At 43.4% G+C, this 18,593-nt stretch overlaps 1 protein-coding gene and 1 pseudogene across 1 annotated transcript in view; one reads left to right on the top strand and one right to left on the bottom strand.

Moving 5' to 3' along the window:
• The window catches only part of ANKDD1B (ankyrin repeat and death domain containing 1B), a 61,092-nt gene that overhangs the window by 11,472 nt on the left and 31,027 nt on the right, over nucleotides 1-18,593 (top strand). The window contains 5 exon segments of the mRNA XM_061158331.1: nucleotides 5,712-5,810; nucleotides 5,908-6,012; nucleotides 13,483-13,581; nucleotides 14,343-14,397; nucleotides 14,400-14,440. Of these exon segments, the coding sequence (XP_061014314.1) occupies nucleotides 5,712-5,810; nucleotides 5,908-6,012; nucleotides 13,483-13,581; nucleotides 14,343-14,397; nucleotides 14,400-14,440 (399 nt within the window).
• Nucleotides 2,092-2,885, bottom strand: LOC133067455 (small ribosomal subunit protein eS4-like; annotated as a pseudogene).

The raw sequence follows: 18,593 nt of genomic DNA, 5'->3' as shown, positions 1-18,593 counted from the left end.
CTCCTGTCCATTGAGTCGGTGATGCCATCCAGCCATCTCATCCTCTGTCATCCCCTTCTCCTCCTGCCTTCAATCTTTCCTACCATCAGGGGCTTTTCCAGTGAGTCAGTTCTTCGCATCAGGTGGCCAAAGTATTGGAGTTTCAGCTTCAGCATCAGTCCTTCCAATGAATATTTAGGACGCATTTCCTTTAGGATGGACTGGTTGGATCTCCTTGCAGTCCAAGGGACTCTCAAGAGTCTCCTCCAACACCACAGTTCAAAAGCATCAATTCCTTGGCACTCAAAGCAGAGAAGGCAATGGCACCCCACTCCAGTACTCTTGCCTGGAAAATCCCATGGACGGAGGAGCCTGGTAGGCTGCAGTCCATGAGGTCACTAAGAGTTGGACACGACTGAGCAACTTCATTTTCACTTTTCACTTTCATGTGCTGGAGAAGGAAATGGAAACCCACTCCAGTGTTCTTGCCTGGAGAATCCCAGGGACGGGGGAGCCTGGTGGGCTGCCGTCTATGGGGTTGCACAGAGTTGGACACAACTGAAGTGACTTAGCAGCAGCAGATTAGAGCAAAATTATTGTAAGGGGGAAATCTGGTCACTTGGGTTATCTTTTCTCCACATACACACAAACTGTTTCCATTGACAGTATTCATTTTGGAACGATCTCTTTAAAGAATATGCATGTCTTGTGCTCTTTGTATTTGGTGACAAAACTGTTTTTTCATTGCCAGTAGGACTTAGGCTTTTGCTTATTTCCCATGTTGACCTTATGTCATACATTTGTAAGGATAAAATGGTTGCCCAGAGGATCAGTTGCATAACCCAGAGGTGAGGACTCTGGTTCAGTGTGGGCAGCACCTCCAAGTCTGGGGGAGAGGCCGATGAGGTAAACGGAAGTTCTTATTCCAGATGTGGACAAAGGCTTCCAGGTGGAGGGCAGGTGGTGCTCAGACGATAATACAAACATCTGCTCTCAAAGCTGCTTTCAGTTCACTTCAGATGCTCAGCTGTGTCTGATTCTTTGTGACCCCGTGAACTGCAGCACACCAGGCCTCCCTGTCCATCACCAACCCTGGAGCTTACTCAAACTCATGCCCATCGAGTCAGTGATGCCGTCCAACCATCTCATCCTCTGTCATCCCCTTCTCCTCCCACCTTCAATCTTTCCCAACATCAGGATCTTTTCCAGTGAGTCAGTTCTTCACATCAGGTGGCCAAAGTATTGGAGTTTCAGCTTCAGCATCAGTCCTTCCAGTGAATATTCAGGACTGATTTCCTTTAGGATGGACTGGTTGGATCTCCTTGCAGTCCAAGGGACTCTCAAGAGTCTTCTCCAACACCACAGTTCAAAAGCATCAATTCTTTGGCACTCAGCTTTCTTTATAGTCCAACACTCACATCCATACATGACTACTGGAAAAACCATAGCCTTAACTAGATGGACCTTTGTTGGCAAAGTAATGTCTCTGCTTTTTAATATGCTGTCTAGTTTGGTCATAACTTTTCTTCCAAGGAGTAAGTGTCTTTTAATTTCATGGCTGCAGTCACCATCTGCAGTGATTTTGGAGCCCCAAAAAGAAAGTCAACCACTGTTTCCACTGTTTCTACATCTATTTCCCATGAAGTGATGGGACTGGATGTCATGACCTTAGTTTTCTGAATGTTGAGTTTTAAGCTAACTTTTTCACTCTCTTCATTCACTTTCATCAAGAGGCTCTTTAGTTCTTCTTTGCTTTCTGCCATAAGGGTGGTGTCATCTGCATATCTGAGGTTATTGATATTTCTCCCATCAATGTTGAGTCCAGCTTGTGCTTAAACTACCGCACGATTGCACTCATCTCACACGCTAGTAAAGTAATGATCAAAATTCTCCAAGCCAGGCTTCAACAATACGTGAACCATGAACTTCTAGATGGTCAAACTGGATTTAGAAAAGGCAGAGGAACCAGAGATCAAATTGCCAACATCCGTTGGATCATCGAAAAAGCAAGAAAGTTCCAGAAAAACATCTATTTCTGCTTTATTGTTTGGTTGTTGTTATTAATCACTTGGTATTATCTTTAATTAAGTACAAAGACTTTTCCAATCACATCACATAGAGATCATTTTATCCACTGCTCTGTTTGGCTGCCAGTCTCTTATCTCTCTCCTCAGCAATGGTAAGGTGAATACCCTTTCCACAGGGAAGAGAGATCCACGGTTTGTTGCCTTTGCCAATAACGAAAATGTTTGAGAGCTATGTGGCAAAGCTGTTGCCGTTCGCATTTTTCACATGAACTACATCAAAAGAACCTGGGTGTCTCTCCCAGTTTGTAATCACACCAATTCTTCCCAGGTTAGCACCTCCAGTCACCATGCACAGGTTACCAGTGTCAAATTTGAGGAAATCAGTAATCTTGCCAGTCTCCAAGTCAATCTGAATGGTGTCATTCACCTTGATGAGGGGATCAGGGTAACGGATGGTACGAGCATCATGGGTTACCAGATGAGGGATTCCTTTTGTCCCCACAAATATCTTTCTTACTTTGCAAAATTTATACTTGGCCTCCTCAGGTGTAATACGATGAATAGCAAAGCGACCCTTGGTGTCATAGATCAAACGAAAATTCTCTCCAGTCTTATCAATGTTGATGACATCCGTAAAACCAGCAGGGTAGGTTATATCTGTGCGGACTTTGCCACCGATCTTAATGAAATGCTGCATGCAGATCTTCTTTACTTCATCTCCAGTTAGGGCATACTTAAGTCTATTCCTTAGGAAAATGATTAGGGGGAGACATTCCCTTAGCTTGTGGGGGCCGGTAGATGGACGAGGGGCAAACATACCAGTCAGTTTATCCAGCATCCAATGTTTTGGAGCTGCTACGCGTTTCAGGTGCTTCTTGGGACCCCCGAGCCATGGCTCCGCTAGGCACGAAAAGAGCTATTTCTGCTTTATTGACTACGCCAAAGCCTTTGACTGTGTGGATCACCACAAACTGTGGAAAATTGTCAAAGAGATGGGAATACCAGACCGCTTGACCTGCCTCTTGAGAAATCTGTATGCAGGTCAGGAAGCAACAGTTATAACTGGACATAGAACAACAGACTGTTCCAAGTAGGAAAAGGAGTCCATCAAGGCTGTATATTGTCACCCTGCTTATTTCCCAGTATATATCTCAGTAATCTGGGGCTTGTTTTTTTTTTTTCTTCTCCATACCTGAACTTTACTGAGAATAAGAGAAGACATTAATGCAGTTTCAGTGGCAGCCCAGATTACTGCTAAAAGGTTTATACACTTCAAAATGGAAGGGCCCCACAGAACCTCATTCCTTGTTTATTGTATTGTTTGTATGCTATATGTTTATCAAACTGTCCTCCAGGTTTACAAATATAATTGATTACAAGAGGCAAATAAGATATTCTGAGAAGGCTTACTTTTTGGAAGGCACATTTACAGAAGTTATAGATGATTTGTTTTATATGTAGTACCATGTTTATTGGATTAAATACTTAACCATTTAATGTACAATTGTACCACTGTTTTTATTCAGTTCAGTTCAGTTCAGTCGCTCAGTTGTGTCCGACTCTTTGCGACCCCTTATTAGGGTCTGTTTTAGTTTGGGCTGATGTAAGAAATATAGCATAGGCTGGGTGGTTTCCACAACAAACATTTATTTCCCACAGACCTGGAAACTGGAGACTCCAAGATCAAGATGGTGGCACTTCCAGTGTCTTGTGAGAGCCACTTCTGGTTTTACTCACTCTCAGTGGAGAGCAGAGTGAGGAGCCAAGATCCGTGTCTGTTTATAAGGGCACTAATCCCATTCATCAGGGTTCCACTCTCCTGACCTAATTAGCTCCCAAAGGCATGACTTTCAAATCCATCACATTGGGGATTAGACTTAACGTATGAGTTTTATTGAGGGACACAAACATTCAGTCCAGAGCAGGGTCCTATATTTTTAAAAAATGAAAATGTATCAATGACAGAGTTTTTGAGTGATGGGTACCTGTCTCATTTCCCCTATAAACCCTGTGGGTTTTCTTGTTTTTGTTGTTGTTTGCCTTCATTTTAAAAGAGATTTATTTAAATTTTATTTTCAGCTTTGTTGAGGTATAGTTGACAAATGAAATTGTGATACATTTAAAATGTACATAGTGATGATTCAGTGTGTGTATACATTGTGAAAAGATTCCTTCCATCTAGTTAATTAACACACTCGTCATCTCATTTCTTTTTTTGGTGAGAACATGTACATTCTATGCACTTAGCAAATTTCACTTGTATAAAAGTCTTATCAACTAGAGTCACCACATTATACATTAGATCCTTAGACCTTATTCATAGATTTTTTGACAGGGATAAAAGGAAATAGAAAAGCAGACACATGAACTTACAGATAAGGATCCTGAGGCTTAGGGTTAACTAAGCTGAGCAAGACTGCAGTGTTTGGAAGTGATTGAGACAGAGTTTGAGGTCAGTTTGTTTGAGTCTACAGATCATGCTCACAATGTCTGCTCTGTAGACTTCTTTAACTTGGGGCCTAGGGCTCAGGTCGCAATTTTCCCTGAGTCATAGCCCTTCATTCCCTCCTCCCTGAGATAGCCAGTGTTGACTCTAGCTATTTCCTTTCACACTTGTCTGTCTGCTCATTTGGTGTACAAGTCTAGTCCCCTAATATCACTGCGGGTCAGTAGGTCTTGAGCAGTCTCCGCCTCTCTAATGCACACATATATGTATACACACACTTACATGATTTTATATATAGAGTGTACTTTAAATAATTTATATATAAGTAGGATTCTTTTTATAACTTCAGTCTTCTCTGGTTTTTCTTTTTTTGCATAGCTTCCTCTTCTCCAGTAACTACATTTAGTAATGTAGGATCTGTGTGTTTATTTCTGTACTTTTCCTCTTGCTCATATAATCCACATTGCTATCTATCCACCTACTTACCCACTTACAATAGACATAAATACATACATAAACACATATGAGTTTTTTGGTCATTGCTTGTTTTATAAAAAAATGGGATTGTATTATATTTTCTCTGCATCTTATTTTCTGCATTTAATAGCTACCTCATGGAAATCTCTCCAATTGTTATAGCCCTAGTTAATTATTTTTAGTGCCTACATGATGTGGTGTGACTGTTCCCTGATTTGTTCAGTGTTCCCATATTGATGGACATTTACCTTACTGTCAGTTTTAACGGTTGCAATTAATAACCTTGTTTATATAACATCAGGTCTAGAAATTTATTTTCACGGGATAGAGTCCCAACAGTGGGATTACTGATTGTATTTAAAATTTTAATAGATATTGCCAGATTGTTTAAACTGAAATGGTTTCATTTGCACTAATACCTTAAGAGAGTACCTTTTTTGGTCCTTGTTGATTTGTAAGGATACTTCATATATTATAGAAAGTAACCATTTATCTATATTAAGTTACATTTTAAAAATCTATCATTTGCTTACTGACTTTATCAACTTATTCCTTTTATAACTTTTGAATCAAAACACTATACATTATAATCTAAATTTTCTTCTAATATGTTTATTGTTTGTGTACTTTCTTTGTATGTATGATATATATCACTTTTGCTGAATACTGAACTCTCATCTCTTGATCTTCAGCAGTTAGGTATTAACCTGGCTTTTGTTGGCTGAGAGAGTGTTGTGGCTCACTCAAGTGATGGGTTCCTTTCTTCTCTTTTCTAGAGGAAGCATGGCTTGACACTTCTTCACCTTGCAGCCTGGTCTGGAAGTCTCGAGAGCGTGCTCATGTTGGTTAGAGCTGGAGTGGACCAGAGAGCCGAGAGGCAGGTAGGTATGTGGATCACACCAGACATAAGCCCTCGCTCACCGTGCAGGAGCGGGAGGTTACGGAGTAATTACCTCCCCTCCCCCTGGCTCTCTTTAGGATGGAGTGAATGCCCTTCACTTTGTAGCTCAGAGCGATAACATGCACATCGTGGACCACCTCATTCAAGATCTGTACCTGGAAGACCTGGACCAGCCTGATGAGGTGTGTTAGCTGTGGGTCTCAAATAAACCGCACTAAATTCCACTGTCTTCCTGTCCCTGCTGGAACTGCCAGAGCAGCCGGCAAAGACGGACCTGGCCCTGTGGCTGACTCCTCCCTCACTCTGGCAGACCACAGAGAAGAGGGCAGTTATCGGAGCTGGTGGCGGCCTTGGCCCCTGCATGTGGGGAAGGCGGGAAGTAATGAAGAAGCGGTCTCTACTCCCTCATCCTGGCCACGGGGTGGACAGGACCCACGCTGTGTGGCTGTCTGCGTCTTACTCTGTGATGCCTGGCCTTTTGGGAATGTGCTCGGCCCACGGCTGTGCTGCGATGAGCCATGGAGTATACTGCAAAGGCACCATGTTTGTCTCTATTTTTGTCCTTTCATGAGAAGCACGGTAATAATAATAACAGCTACAGTGGCGCTAGTGGTAAAGAACCTGCCCACAGTGCAGGAGACATAAGAGATGCGGGGGTTCGATCCCTGGGTGGGGAAGATCCCCTGGAGGAGGGCATGGCAACCCACTCCAGTATTCTTGCCTGGAGAATCCCATGGACAGAGGAGCCTGGCGGGCTACGTACAGTCCATGGGGTTGCAGAGTTGGGCAACTACACACCACTTACTGAATGTTTATTGGTGTGCTTGGCCCAAAGGGAAGCTGTGTCCACACATTTCAGTGAGAGGTCTAGAGCTTGGCACATATGGATGCTTAACAAATCATTGCTGAATGAATACTTTATCCTGTTGATCCCCATAGTAATCCTATAATGAAGAAATATTTTTATTTATATTTGAGGAAGTCGAGGCTCAGAGAGACTAAGTACCTGGTCTCAGGTGCCCAAACTGGAAGGTGACAGAGCCAGGTTTGAATTCAGATCTGGTGACTCGAGTCACCGTGCGGTACTGTCTCCCCTCACAGAGGACCGTGGGCATTGCCCATGCGTTGGGGAATAGCCCTTTCTAGGCTCTTTTCATAAGGCAGTATCCTCTGTGGGGTTGGCATTTGGATTTCAAATGGGACTTCCTCTTCGCTGTGCCTGTTGAACTTCATTCTCCATTGAAGACTCTGTAGAAGTTAATCAGTAATACTCATTTTATTTCATCTCTTTTAGGAACACATTTTTTTTTTTTAGGAACACTTTTTTTTTTAACCTCAATCTTAAAAATAATAACAAACACTTTTGTCAAATGACGTCTATAAATTTCTTTTACTTCTTCTAAGTACGACTGAGCAACTATACATTTTATAGCTTGGAGGCAGGCAGACTTGGGCTGAGTTCTGGCCATATATTAAATATGTGGGTTTAGCAAGTCCTCCAACTGCTGAAGTCCTCAGTGTTTGCCTCTGTGCAATGGGAATAATAAAACTTATTTCATGGTAGCACCAAGGCATGATTTTGAAGGATGTCTTAACCTCTATGTCTCTTTTTATCAGCAATTTCTCTATTCCTTGATGTAAATGATTTTCATACTTCCTCAATCTTATGTACAGATACCTCTGTCTGTGAGCAAAATGGCAAGCCATTCTACCACCCCTTTCCAATCAGACACCAACCCTAAGCCATTCCCATGTAGCAACATCAAAGCAGCCATTGCCGGGATGCTTAAATGAGTTAATGACTATAGAGCACCTAGCAAAGAGCCTGGCACATGGTAAGTGCTCACTAAATGGTAGTTATTATAACAATTATTATAGGGTAAAACACTGTCTGGTTTCCTCAAACTGATAACCATCATCAAACACATTTAATGTCAGGATGAAGAAGTCAGACATCCCAGTTTGATCCATGCTAACTAGGAGTGTGGCCTACGATTGAATTCCATTCAATTCAATTCAGCAGATGTGTGTTCACAGCCGGTTTTATATGAGACACAGTACTGTCTTCCTTTTCAGTGGGCTCTGGATGCTTTCACAGGAGACAGATGTGTGTAGAGAGGATCAGACAGGCTGAGGAGGCTCAATGACCAAAGCAGGTTTACGGGGAGCCTTCCCACTTCTGCAGCTTCTGCTGGCCTTCCTGTCTGTTATCTCTTCAGCTGGCGCTGAGTTCGCCTGTCCCACTCCTTTCCCTGCAACGCTGAGTATTTGTTGGGGAAAAGACTGAGGAGCCCTGACAATGCAGAGCCAGGTGTTAGCTGAGAGATCCTAAAAGGAAGCTGCATTGAGAACCATGTGCAGAATGAGCAAATCATGGGTCCCCTGGGTCATCTAGGGAGAGAAGAGCCTCTGAGTCCCATTCCTAAAGAAACCTGGATTCATCCATGGGAGAGACAGAGTCTGTCCTTTTTCTGCGATCTGTGAGTGGGGTCAAGGATATCAGCCAAAGCCAGTAGGAGCCGGGATCCAGAGCTCAGGGTCCGTTTATTCATTGTCGGGTATCGCATCTGTATTTGCTTAAAGGTATTGTGGAGCCCATGAAATGCATTGAATGGAGAAGACTGCTCCACCTTCACAGCCGGCCTTCTTGCCCAGTTTCTTATCCACAGAAGGTGACTGAGAGCCTGTATACCTGCCCAGAGTTAGTAATCCTTCTCATTAGCCTTGGAGGGAACTCCAAAAGCTCACAAGGAAAGCCAAACAGGGAGGAGGTTTTTATTAATCAAATGGATTTAAGTAGGCCCATAAGAGATTGGGTAGGAGGGCAGAGATGGAGGGCACTGGGAAATATTTTGAGGTTTCTCCCAACTCTGTAGCTCTAAAAATTATGTTGTCCCTACAGGGGAGAGAGATTAGAGCAGCCAGGAGAAGTTATGGGTTAAGTAGTCTAGATATTTTGACTCTATGTGTAACTTCCACCTAGTGATCAAAAATAAGTACTCAGACCAAAATGTTTGGAGAGGGAGGGACAATAAAGGGAACGGCCTCAGAGGCCACTCATGTTTCTTTGGATATTTACAAAGTCTGGTGGTACAACATTAGGTTGGTTTCGGCTGTGTAAATAGAGGAACTTCCACTGGTTTAAAGGAACATTTACAGGAAATCTCTAGAGGTCCAAATGCAAAAAAACCCATCCTTGTTCAGAAGACTGGAGATAATGAGCATGAGGATTTGAGAAGACAGTTTCTTCTGTGGGCCAGCGGTCCACACCTCACAGCCTTAGATTTCATCAAACCTGTTGCCTCTCACCTGGGGAGAACTGACTCAGCAGCGCCCATTCACAGCAGTTCCATGACTTCAGAAGCAACGCACTGCTCCTCCAGCACTTTTTGCTGAATGTTCTTTTTCTCTCTCAAATATCCAGTTACGTAGGGACCCACTGCTTTTCCCCTTTGCTGAATTCAGCCGTGAATCCCTCTATAGCAGGGTGAAGGGGAATTTCATGCTGAAGATACACCCAGGAGGCACCGGGGTACCTCGTGCTGGCCTCCACCGGCCTCTTCTCCCGGAGGCCCTCAGGACACCCTCTCTGGGATCTGTGTGGGAAAGGATGGTCAGGTTGGACTTTGGGTGCCCATTTAATGGCTGTTTGTGAAACTTTTACTCAACTTGGTAACTTGTCAAATAACCCTGCAGTAAACTTAAAAATGAAAAATAATTTCTAATGAATAACTGCAACTCCTCAGACTTATTCATGTGCAAACAATTTAAATGCATTGAATTAAGACATATTAGGTTAAGTACACATTAGGCTAATACAGGAAAAAAAAGGAACAGAAATTCTAAACCCTTCTTATTTCTGCTAATTAAGAAAGGGATTCAGGATTCTGAGTTGTGGTTGTTTGGGATCTGAAGCCTGAGACGCTGACACCAGGCTCCACAGTCCTCCAGGCTGGAAAATCTTCCTGCCTTACAATGAGGGCAGTCTCCATCCTTGGAGACTGCTACACTGGATAGAGGCCCACTTGAACATAATTTAAAAGGGTTGGGTGGTTAAAAAATGAAAGTAGACATAATAAAATATATTAAAAAGCAACTCGCGTTTTTAAACTTCTTGTTATTTTGCTTATAATATGTACGAGAGATGGGAGAAAAGGTTTGTGTCTCATTTTACTGCCGCTTGGTCTTTCTTTATGCTACTTTTTGATATGTTTATAAGATACAGACTACTTTAAATGTCCTTATTTTGTGTAATTTGGCTTTCACTTTTTTTTTTCTTGATGATAACATTTTTTAAAGAGCATCCAAAGTTCAAAGCAATGGCTGTTTTGTTAGGGAGGAAAAATATTTTATCTTTGATAACCTCCCGCTTCTTATTGGTCTAGACTTTCTCTGTGGGTGGGTCCTCTGTCACTTTGTTTAACCATGCAGAAATGCAAGACTTTGTAGCAACCAGGGTTAAAAGAGTGAGGCCATTTTAAGGTTGAACAGACTCCTAATATTCCCAGCAGTGTTTGTCCCCAGATTGCTAAATATGTATTAGTGAGAATTCTTTCTATTATGAGTGACAAAAATCTAGTTTAATCTGGAATAAACATTAAAGGTAGTTTATGAACTCCTAACTAAAGAGTTTGAGGGTGTATCTCACTCGCTGCAGGCATGGCTAGATTCAGCTCCCCCCCAAACTCTTGGCTGTCTCTGTTGGCATTTTTAAAAAATTATTTGTTTATTTGGCTGCGCCGGGTCTTATTTGCAGTATGTGAGATCTTTACTTGCAGCATGTAAACTCTTAGTTGCTGTATGTGGGGTCTAGTTCCCTGACCAGGGATGGAACCCAGGCCCCCTGCACTGGGAGCGTGAAGTCTTAGCCACTGGACCACCAGGGAAGTCCCTCTGTTGGCATTATTGATAAGTATACTCTACACATAGTGGGAAGGATGGCTACTAGCAACCTCAAGTTTAAATTCTTATGAATATTGTTATGGTTTTGATTCATAAGAAAGAAAATTTCTCCCTCATCAAATGTTCATATAGAAATCACAGGAACAATTCTGTTTGGCCCTGCCTGAAACATGTGCCCAATGCTGAACCAACTCCTGTGACCATGGGTTATATGATCGTGGCAGGATCGTGCTGGCCATTGACAGCATTAAGTGGACTAAATTAATGGGTGTGTGTGTTTGTGTGTGTTGGCTGGGAGAGGGGCAGGGGAGCGGTTCTCCCAAGGAAAAGCAAAGACACAAGCAGCAAATGTCCACTTGCAGACAGAACACCATCATGTGTTATTCATGCCCTTTGTGCATAAAGGGCTAACAAAACGCCTTTCCTTTCTGCGTGAGAATTTAAACCTTAGTTAACTTTCTGGCTCTGTGTCACTACAAACAAGACAAAAGCACAATATTAACTATTACTAAGCAGCATTGCTTATGATAAAAGTGACTCCTGATTGGTAAGCTGCATCTGGACTTGGAGGAACTGCAGATGAATTGTGAATGCCAGAGGAGAAGCCATACTTTGGGCATCTCTGAGTGCAGTGACTTCTTCTCTTCTGTTCTAGGGCATTAGCCACTGTTTCTTATCACCTGCCTCCCCAACCACAGGCACAAACTCAAACTCCAATTTGGTTATTGCATTTCATTACAATCACTTGCATATGTGCTGATCTTTCTTAATGGACTCTGAGCTTCCTGAGGATAGGGTGTTATATTTTTTATCTTGGCCACTTTTGCTTAGCACAATATCTGACATATATATGTGTGTGTGTATATATATATATATATATATATATAAATGCTGAATAATTGTTAATAGTTGTTGAACAAATGAGAGACTGATTTGTAAGAATGTGTGACTAAATGTTTTCATCTAGCATATAATCAGCATTTCTCATCTTTCTTTTTGTGACTGGTTTATATGGACCCTTGTTGGCACTGTTTGCAGATATTTGTATAAGCTGGACATGCTCATTCTGTCATTTCCCAAAAGCTGTTGATGGCTCCTGGGGCTTCCCAGGTGGCTCAGTGGTAAAGAATCCACCTGCCAAGTAGGAGATGAAGGAGACGATCCCTGGGTGGGGAAGATCCCCTGGAGAAGGAAATGGCAACCTTTTCCAATAATTGCCTGGGAAATCCCATGGATAGAGGAGCCTGGTGGGCTACAGTCCATGGGCTCAAACAGAGCTGACCATGACTTAGTGACTAAACAGCAGTTTGAGGCTCAAGACTAGACCTTTATCTCCAATTAGGGATCTAATTTCACAAGTGGCAAGAGAGGGTCCCAAGCAGTCTCTATCTTTTCCCTTTGTCCTTTCTTGGTGATTCAATGAGGGCAGGGTTTCAGACTTTGAAGGGCTAGAGATACAGGTCTAATTGGCAACACATCTGGCTCAAAAATATAAATAAGGTGAATTTTTGGTGCCTGGTTGTTACTCCAGCTTGTATAGAGTCCCATAGGACTGATCCATACATACTTTTTTGGAAGCCATTTATTATTTTAGCACTTTTCCTTCCTTTTTCTTTAAGTTTTGGAGAATCATAAGCTATTATCTCAAGCAAACAGTGACCATTATCTTTTTATTATCTGACATTAGCAGGAGATCAGATAACAAATCTCAGATTCTGGGAACTTCTTATAAAGAGTCTTGCGTCTTGCTTTTAACATTTCAAACATCTTACTAAGCTTTTGGTTAACAACATACCAGGCCAATTTGTGAATGTTTTGTTTAGTTGACAAAAATACTTCTGCTGCCTACCAAGTTGGCCACCCCAACTTCTTTTCCTGCTTTTAAATATCTCAGGTTAGAAAATTGAGTTTTTTTTAATAGGTGTTTCACCGTTCTTTTGATAGCCAAATGACATTTTGACTATCGAAAATGCAGTCTCCCTTTGCAACGTGAAAAGTTGGAGAAATTACCATAATCAGAAGATTCTACCCTTGAACTTTCCTCCCTAACAAATCACACCTAAACATCTCTCTTAATCTGTATTCTCTGGATAATTCCTAATTTCTCCATCCTACATCATACAGACCTGTTCTCAAGAGTTTTCCTGTTGATCCTTGGTGAATGTCAGAGATAAGTATATGAGCAAGCGTCTGAGCCACCAGGAAAGCCGCATTACCAACCAGGGAGGGCCTGGAAAGAAGCAGCTGATACAATGTCATGTCTCAATGAGTCATGTAAATATTAAACCCTGGAGAATTTCTCCTTCAAGCATTTTTATCAGTAAGGCAAGGCTTACTGAGTGATATGCAAGTGACTCAGATGAGGTCTGGCACAAAATCAGCTTCTCAATAAATAGTTGAGTGAAAGACCTGTTCCATAAATGCAGAAAGTTAGTTAAAATGTTCTTTTTAAATGGAATCTTGTCTGGCTGTGAGGTGGGGCCTCCCCAGATGCTTTGGAAGGACCATGTCTAAACGTACCTCCCTGCCCCCATGAAAATGATTCTGTGCTGTTGGAGTTTGGCACAAAAACTCAGAACTGGATCTGGTTTGAAGTGAAACAGGTTGTGACGACCTTCCCCTAATAAGAGCCCAGATTGCCATGACCAGAATCACCGCCTTGGCCTCCTTGCCCTCCTCAAAATGCTCCCCACTTTGCCAGTTGTCTTGTGTGTTCAGTAAGTGTGTTGGAGTTTGTGACTGATTTTCAGAAGGGAAGAAAACCATTTCTTTTGGAGGCAGAGAGGGGCCACATCGAAATGATAGAAAAACTTTTCTTCCTTAATCTGCATACTACAGAAAAGGACAAGGTAAGATGGAATTTCATTTTTTCACCAAGGACTAGAGAAAGGGAAGTGACAGTTGAGGTATAGATTTGGCAATGGCATTTTGGTGAGCATTTGAGTTCTTCACTTGTTACTATAGTCGGAAAGATCATGGGCTATCCCAATGAAATCAACCCACTCTTTCAGTGGACTGTCCGAATAACCAATTTTGCTCCATAAATGTCTGAAATCAAAGGACTACATGGAATTTTCTACTGTCAGCTCCAGTTGCTCTGTTCTTCCCCTGAGATCTGCTGGGGACTCCAGCCCCCCTGACCAGGGAAGGAAACACCGAGTGGACATGCATGTCCTTCTGCACATCTTTGATGCTTTTTTTTTTTTTTTTTTAGGAGAAATTCCTAGATGTGAAAGTATGGGTCAGAGAGTTCTGCACGTTGTAAAATCTTTCCATATAATATTGCTAAAACTACCTCTCAGAAATCTTGCAACAGTTTGCCTTCCCAAAAGTTATATACAATTACTTGTATTATTCCACTTTTTACTAGCCAATTAGCAGCAAAGTTAAAAAAAAAAAAGGATGGTTTGTTCCCTTCTCATTCAAACAGCTATGTATTTTCAACTTAAAACTTAAAAAATATGAATTTCACCTAAAACTATGGAAAACATGGCCAGTACTGGAGCCACAGCTTTATCCAATGTGACCCCTGCCGGGGAAGCCGCTCTGCAGCCCTGCCCGTGGGCGGGCGTGTTCCTGGGAAGCTCTCCTGAGGGGGGTCTCTGTGCAGGAGGGGAGCCCAGCCCTGCACCTCGAAGCAAAGCGTGGGCACAACCCTGTGGTCCAGTGATGCTCACCCAGTCACCAGAAATAGATGAGGTCAGTGAGGTCTGTGCAGGGGCTCCTTACAGCTGAGCACGGGGTGCAGAAGTGGAAGAGTGAGAAGAACAGCTTTCGAGAAAGGAATAAGAGGCAAACAAAAGTGTTTGTGTCACAGGGTGCGATGTGAAGTGAAAGTCGCTCAGTCGTGTCCGACTCTTTGCGACCCCCGTTCTCCAGGCCAGAATACTGGAGTGGGTGGCCTTTGCCTTCTCCAGGGGATCTTCCCAACCCAGGGATTGAACCCAGGTCTCCCGCATTGTAGGCAGATTCTTTACCAGCTGAGCCACAAGGGAAGCCCAGAGGGTATTAAAGGTGATGCAGAAAGATTCCTCCCTTTTTCTTTAAAGTAACTCACAGCAGTTCATTTGTTAATCCATTCACTTACTCACCAAAACATATTTAATGTGTACTCTGGATGATCGTCAGAGTATGAGACGAGCGTCACTGACTCGATAGACCTGAATCTGAGTAAGCTCTGGGAGACGCTGGAGGACAGAGGCGCCTGGCAGGCTACAGTGCTTGGGGTCCCCAAGAGTCAGACATGACTTAGTGACTGAACCCTGACTGAACCCTGCTAGGTAGAGTGTTTTCTTATTCTGGAAGCCTACAGGGCAAGAAGGGCAAACAATTAATATTATATTGGGTTAAATACACTAACAGATGTACATGCAGTGTGCTGTGGGAACACAAAAGAAAATCTGTTTCAGAAATACCAGACGTCCCAGACGAGGCCACACATCACGTGGGTCTGGGCATGCTAATGAATATGGTACCAGGAGGCCGGAGGCGGACACCAGGGTAGGCTTTGGGACAGAGCCCGTGTAAGGGAGCTGAGGCCTGAAAAGGCGTGGTGAGTGCTGGGAATGAAGCTCCGAATCGAGGATGGGGTGGGGTGGAGCAATGAGAGGCAGAGCTGGCTCTGACCTGCTGGCGGCAGAGGCCCGGGAGGGCTTCAGGCTGCACACAGCCGTGGGATCCGTCCTGGGCGGACGCAGGACACTGACACTGCGCTTTGAAGGGGGGACTGGTACCTGGAAAGCGGGAGGTGGGGAGTCCCTTCAGGTGACAGGAAGTGCCTGGAGCAAGCCTCTCACCCAGGCTCCCAGGGGCAGCAAACAGGATGCGGCGGGAGGAGGGGCGGAGGTCACAGGGTTTGTGAGCAGGGGCTAGGGAGAGGGGAGACTTTCTGCCCCGCCAGCTCTCTGCTTGGACTCCCAGGACGGTGGGGTGCCCATCCCTGAGCTGTGGAGCGTGGGGGGTGACAGGAGGAGAGGAGCCTGAGCGCCTCGGTCAGGAGGGAGTGGGCGGGTTCTCCCTGAGACACCCGCGGGAGGGGTTTATCAGGTGAGGGGCGGTGGGCAGGTAGGAACCAGGCCTGGAGTCCAGTGGGGAGACTGCGGCTGTGGAGGCAGGCTCGTGAGTCATCTGCTCTGGGAGGTCACTTTTTTTTATTTTTAACTGGAAATGTTTTTATTTTATTTATTGGGAGGTCACTTTTTAACCTCTGGGTCCACGCCTGGGAGCTGGCTGTTTGGAGACCCAGGTGAGTGGAGTCCTCTTGGACTGCATAGTAGTGGTGATCAGACCGAACTGGTTTAACTTTATGAAGATCCTAGGAATTTGATCTTCTTGAATAAAAGTTATGGATGATGTGTGAGAAACTCAAGGAGAACTTGAGTCACCTAGCACAAATCTAAGCCCTGACTGGCCTTCACAAATATAGAGATCCAGCCCTATAGTCATAGGATTTAAAGTCTGAGTCATGCCGGCCCTTTTCTGTTCTAATGCTTTACCACGGGAATGTGTGCTCCTGGATGTAATCCACCTTTTAGCTATTTTTGAGTCAGGGCACATTGGAAAAAAAGTCTTTAAGTCTAACAAACTGTAATTGTAGACTGTGGTAGATTTCATTTGCACAAAGTGTGTAGTGGTACTATTAACCCTTTGGATGAAGCCCATAATGTACATACAGTCTCCGGCTGCCTCTGTTTGCTGACACAGGCTCTTGCCAGAGTGACTCATAGGACTAGGCTTGAGTGTGGTGCTCTCCAAACATTCCCGGTGTCAAACTCATATCAGGAAAGAAAATGTGAGCGTGCACCTTATCACAGGTGCATTTATCATTAAATCAATATGAAGGAGGAAACAGACAGAGTTGGACTCCGTCTTAGGCCAGGCTGCGAACATCAGGCTACACGCATGGTCACCCTCCCAATGGACTCTGAACTTTGTGCCCGTGTCTATAGAAGTGGCAGACCAATGGGAAACCAGACCCCCCCGGATAAAACAGCCACAGGACTTGTACTTGGACTCTCGTTGCCTAAAAGAATATGCTAATTATCTCTGTAACAGAACAAAGTGGTAAATTCCATTATGTTTATCGGATATGACCACAGGCCTATTGATAAATGTCCACTGTTTATTTAGTCTTAATGACACATGAATCATGGGTTAACTTTGATCACATCTTTTACCTTGTCCAGACTAGTTTCAAGGAATTTGGGGAGGTGGGTTTGAGCAAGTACACTTAGGGTATATAAGGTTTTCACAAAAACTGGTCAGGGTCCTTGGCTAAAAGGAGACTCTGCCTTGGGCCCGCCACTATCTGCATTGTCCTTCTGAGTGAGTTTGTTTCCCGAAACGCTTGGCTACAACAAATATATTATAAAACATATGCCAGAAATATAAATTTTAAAGACTGAGATAAAAATAAACACAAATAGCAATTTTCATATTTTCTCTACACTGAAAGGATTGTCTTATAAACATCTGATACATTTTCTTTCCAGTTTTCTTTGTGTTCCTATGCATGCATATTTTTAGTGTCTGCCCAAAATGCCTTTAACCCTTCTTTAGCTCCTGGCCATTTAGGTTTTGTTTAGTTTTTCTTTATTATGAAAGTAAGGCTGTCAAGAATGACCCAGACTTGCCCAGGAGTGTCCAGGAGTCTCTAGCAGAGGTGTGGGTCGGTGGTGGCCTGCTGCAGGGCTGGGGGCAGTGAGTGTAGCAGTACATGCGTGGGATCTTTTGAAGGAGGTCACCATTATCTTCATTACCTTCACCATAGTTTGGCCCCAGGTAAATAACAGGGAAGGAACACAGCTCCACCCATCTACAAAAAATTGGATTAAAGATTTACTGAGCATGGCCCCGCCCATCAGAACAGTTTCCCCCCCAGTCAGTCTCTCCCATCAGGAAGCTTCTTATCCTTCTCCAGCAGAGGGCAGACAGACTGAAACAGACTGAAAGCCACAATCACAGAAAACTAACCAATCTGATTACATGGACCACAGCCTTGTCTAACTCAATGAAACTAAGAGCCATGCCATATAGGGCCACCCAAGATAGATGGGTCATGGTGGAGAGTTCTGACATGACGTGGTCCACTGGAGTAGGGAATGGCAAACCACTTCAGTATTCTTGCCTTGAGAACCCCATGAACAGTATGAAAAGGCAAAAAGATAGGACACTGAAAGATGAACTTTCCAGGTTGGTAGGTGCCCAATATGCTACTGGAGATCAGTGGAGAACTAACTCCAGAAAGAATGAAGGGATGGAGCTGAAGCAAAAATAACACCCAATTGTGGATGTGACTGGTGATGGAAGCAAAATACGATGCTGCAAAGAGCAATATTGCATAGGAACCTGGAATGTTAGGTCCACGAATCAAGGCAAATTGGCAGTGGTCAAACAGGAGATGCCAAGAGTGAACATCGACATTTTAGGAATCAGTGAACAAAATGCACTGAAATGAGTGAATTTAACTCAGATGACCATTATATCTACTACTGTGGACAGTAGTAGATATACTTCTCCCCTTAGAAGAAATGGAGTAGCCATCATAGTCAACAAAAGAGTCTAAAATACAGTAATTAAATGCAATCTCAAAAACCACAGAATGATCTCTGTTCCTTTCCAAGGCAAACCATTCAACATCACAGTAATCCAAGTCTATGCCCTGACCAGTAATGCTGAAGAAGCTGAACGGTTCTATGAAGACCTACAAGACCTTCTAGAACTAACACCCAAAAATGATGTCCTTTTCATTAAGGAGGACTGGAATGCAAAAGTAGGAAGTCAAGAAACACCTGGAGTAACAGGCAAATTTGGCCTTGGAGTACAGAATGAAGCAGGCTAATAGAGTTTTGCCAAGAGAAAG

Source organism: Dama dama, chromosome 12, assembly GCF_033118175.1.
Source record: "Dama dama isolate Ldn47 chromosome 12, ASM3311817v1, whole genome shotgun sequence".
In the NCBI taxonomy this organism is placed as follows: domain Eukaryota; kingdom Metazoa; phylum Chordata; class Mammalia; order Artiodactyla; family Cervidae; genus Dama; species Dama dama.
The sequence above is the reverse complement of the archived record's forward strand: the minus strand, read 5'-3'. Positions and strand labels throughout refer to the sequence as shown.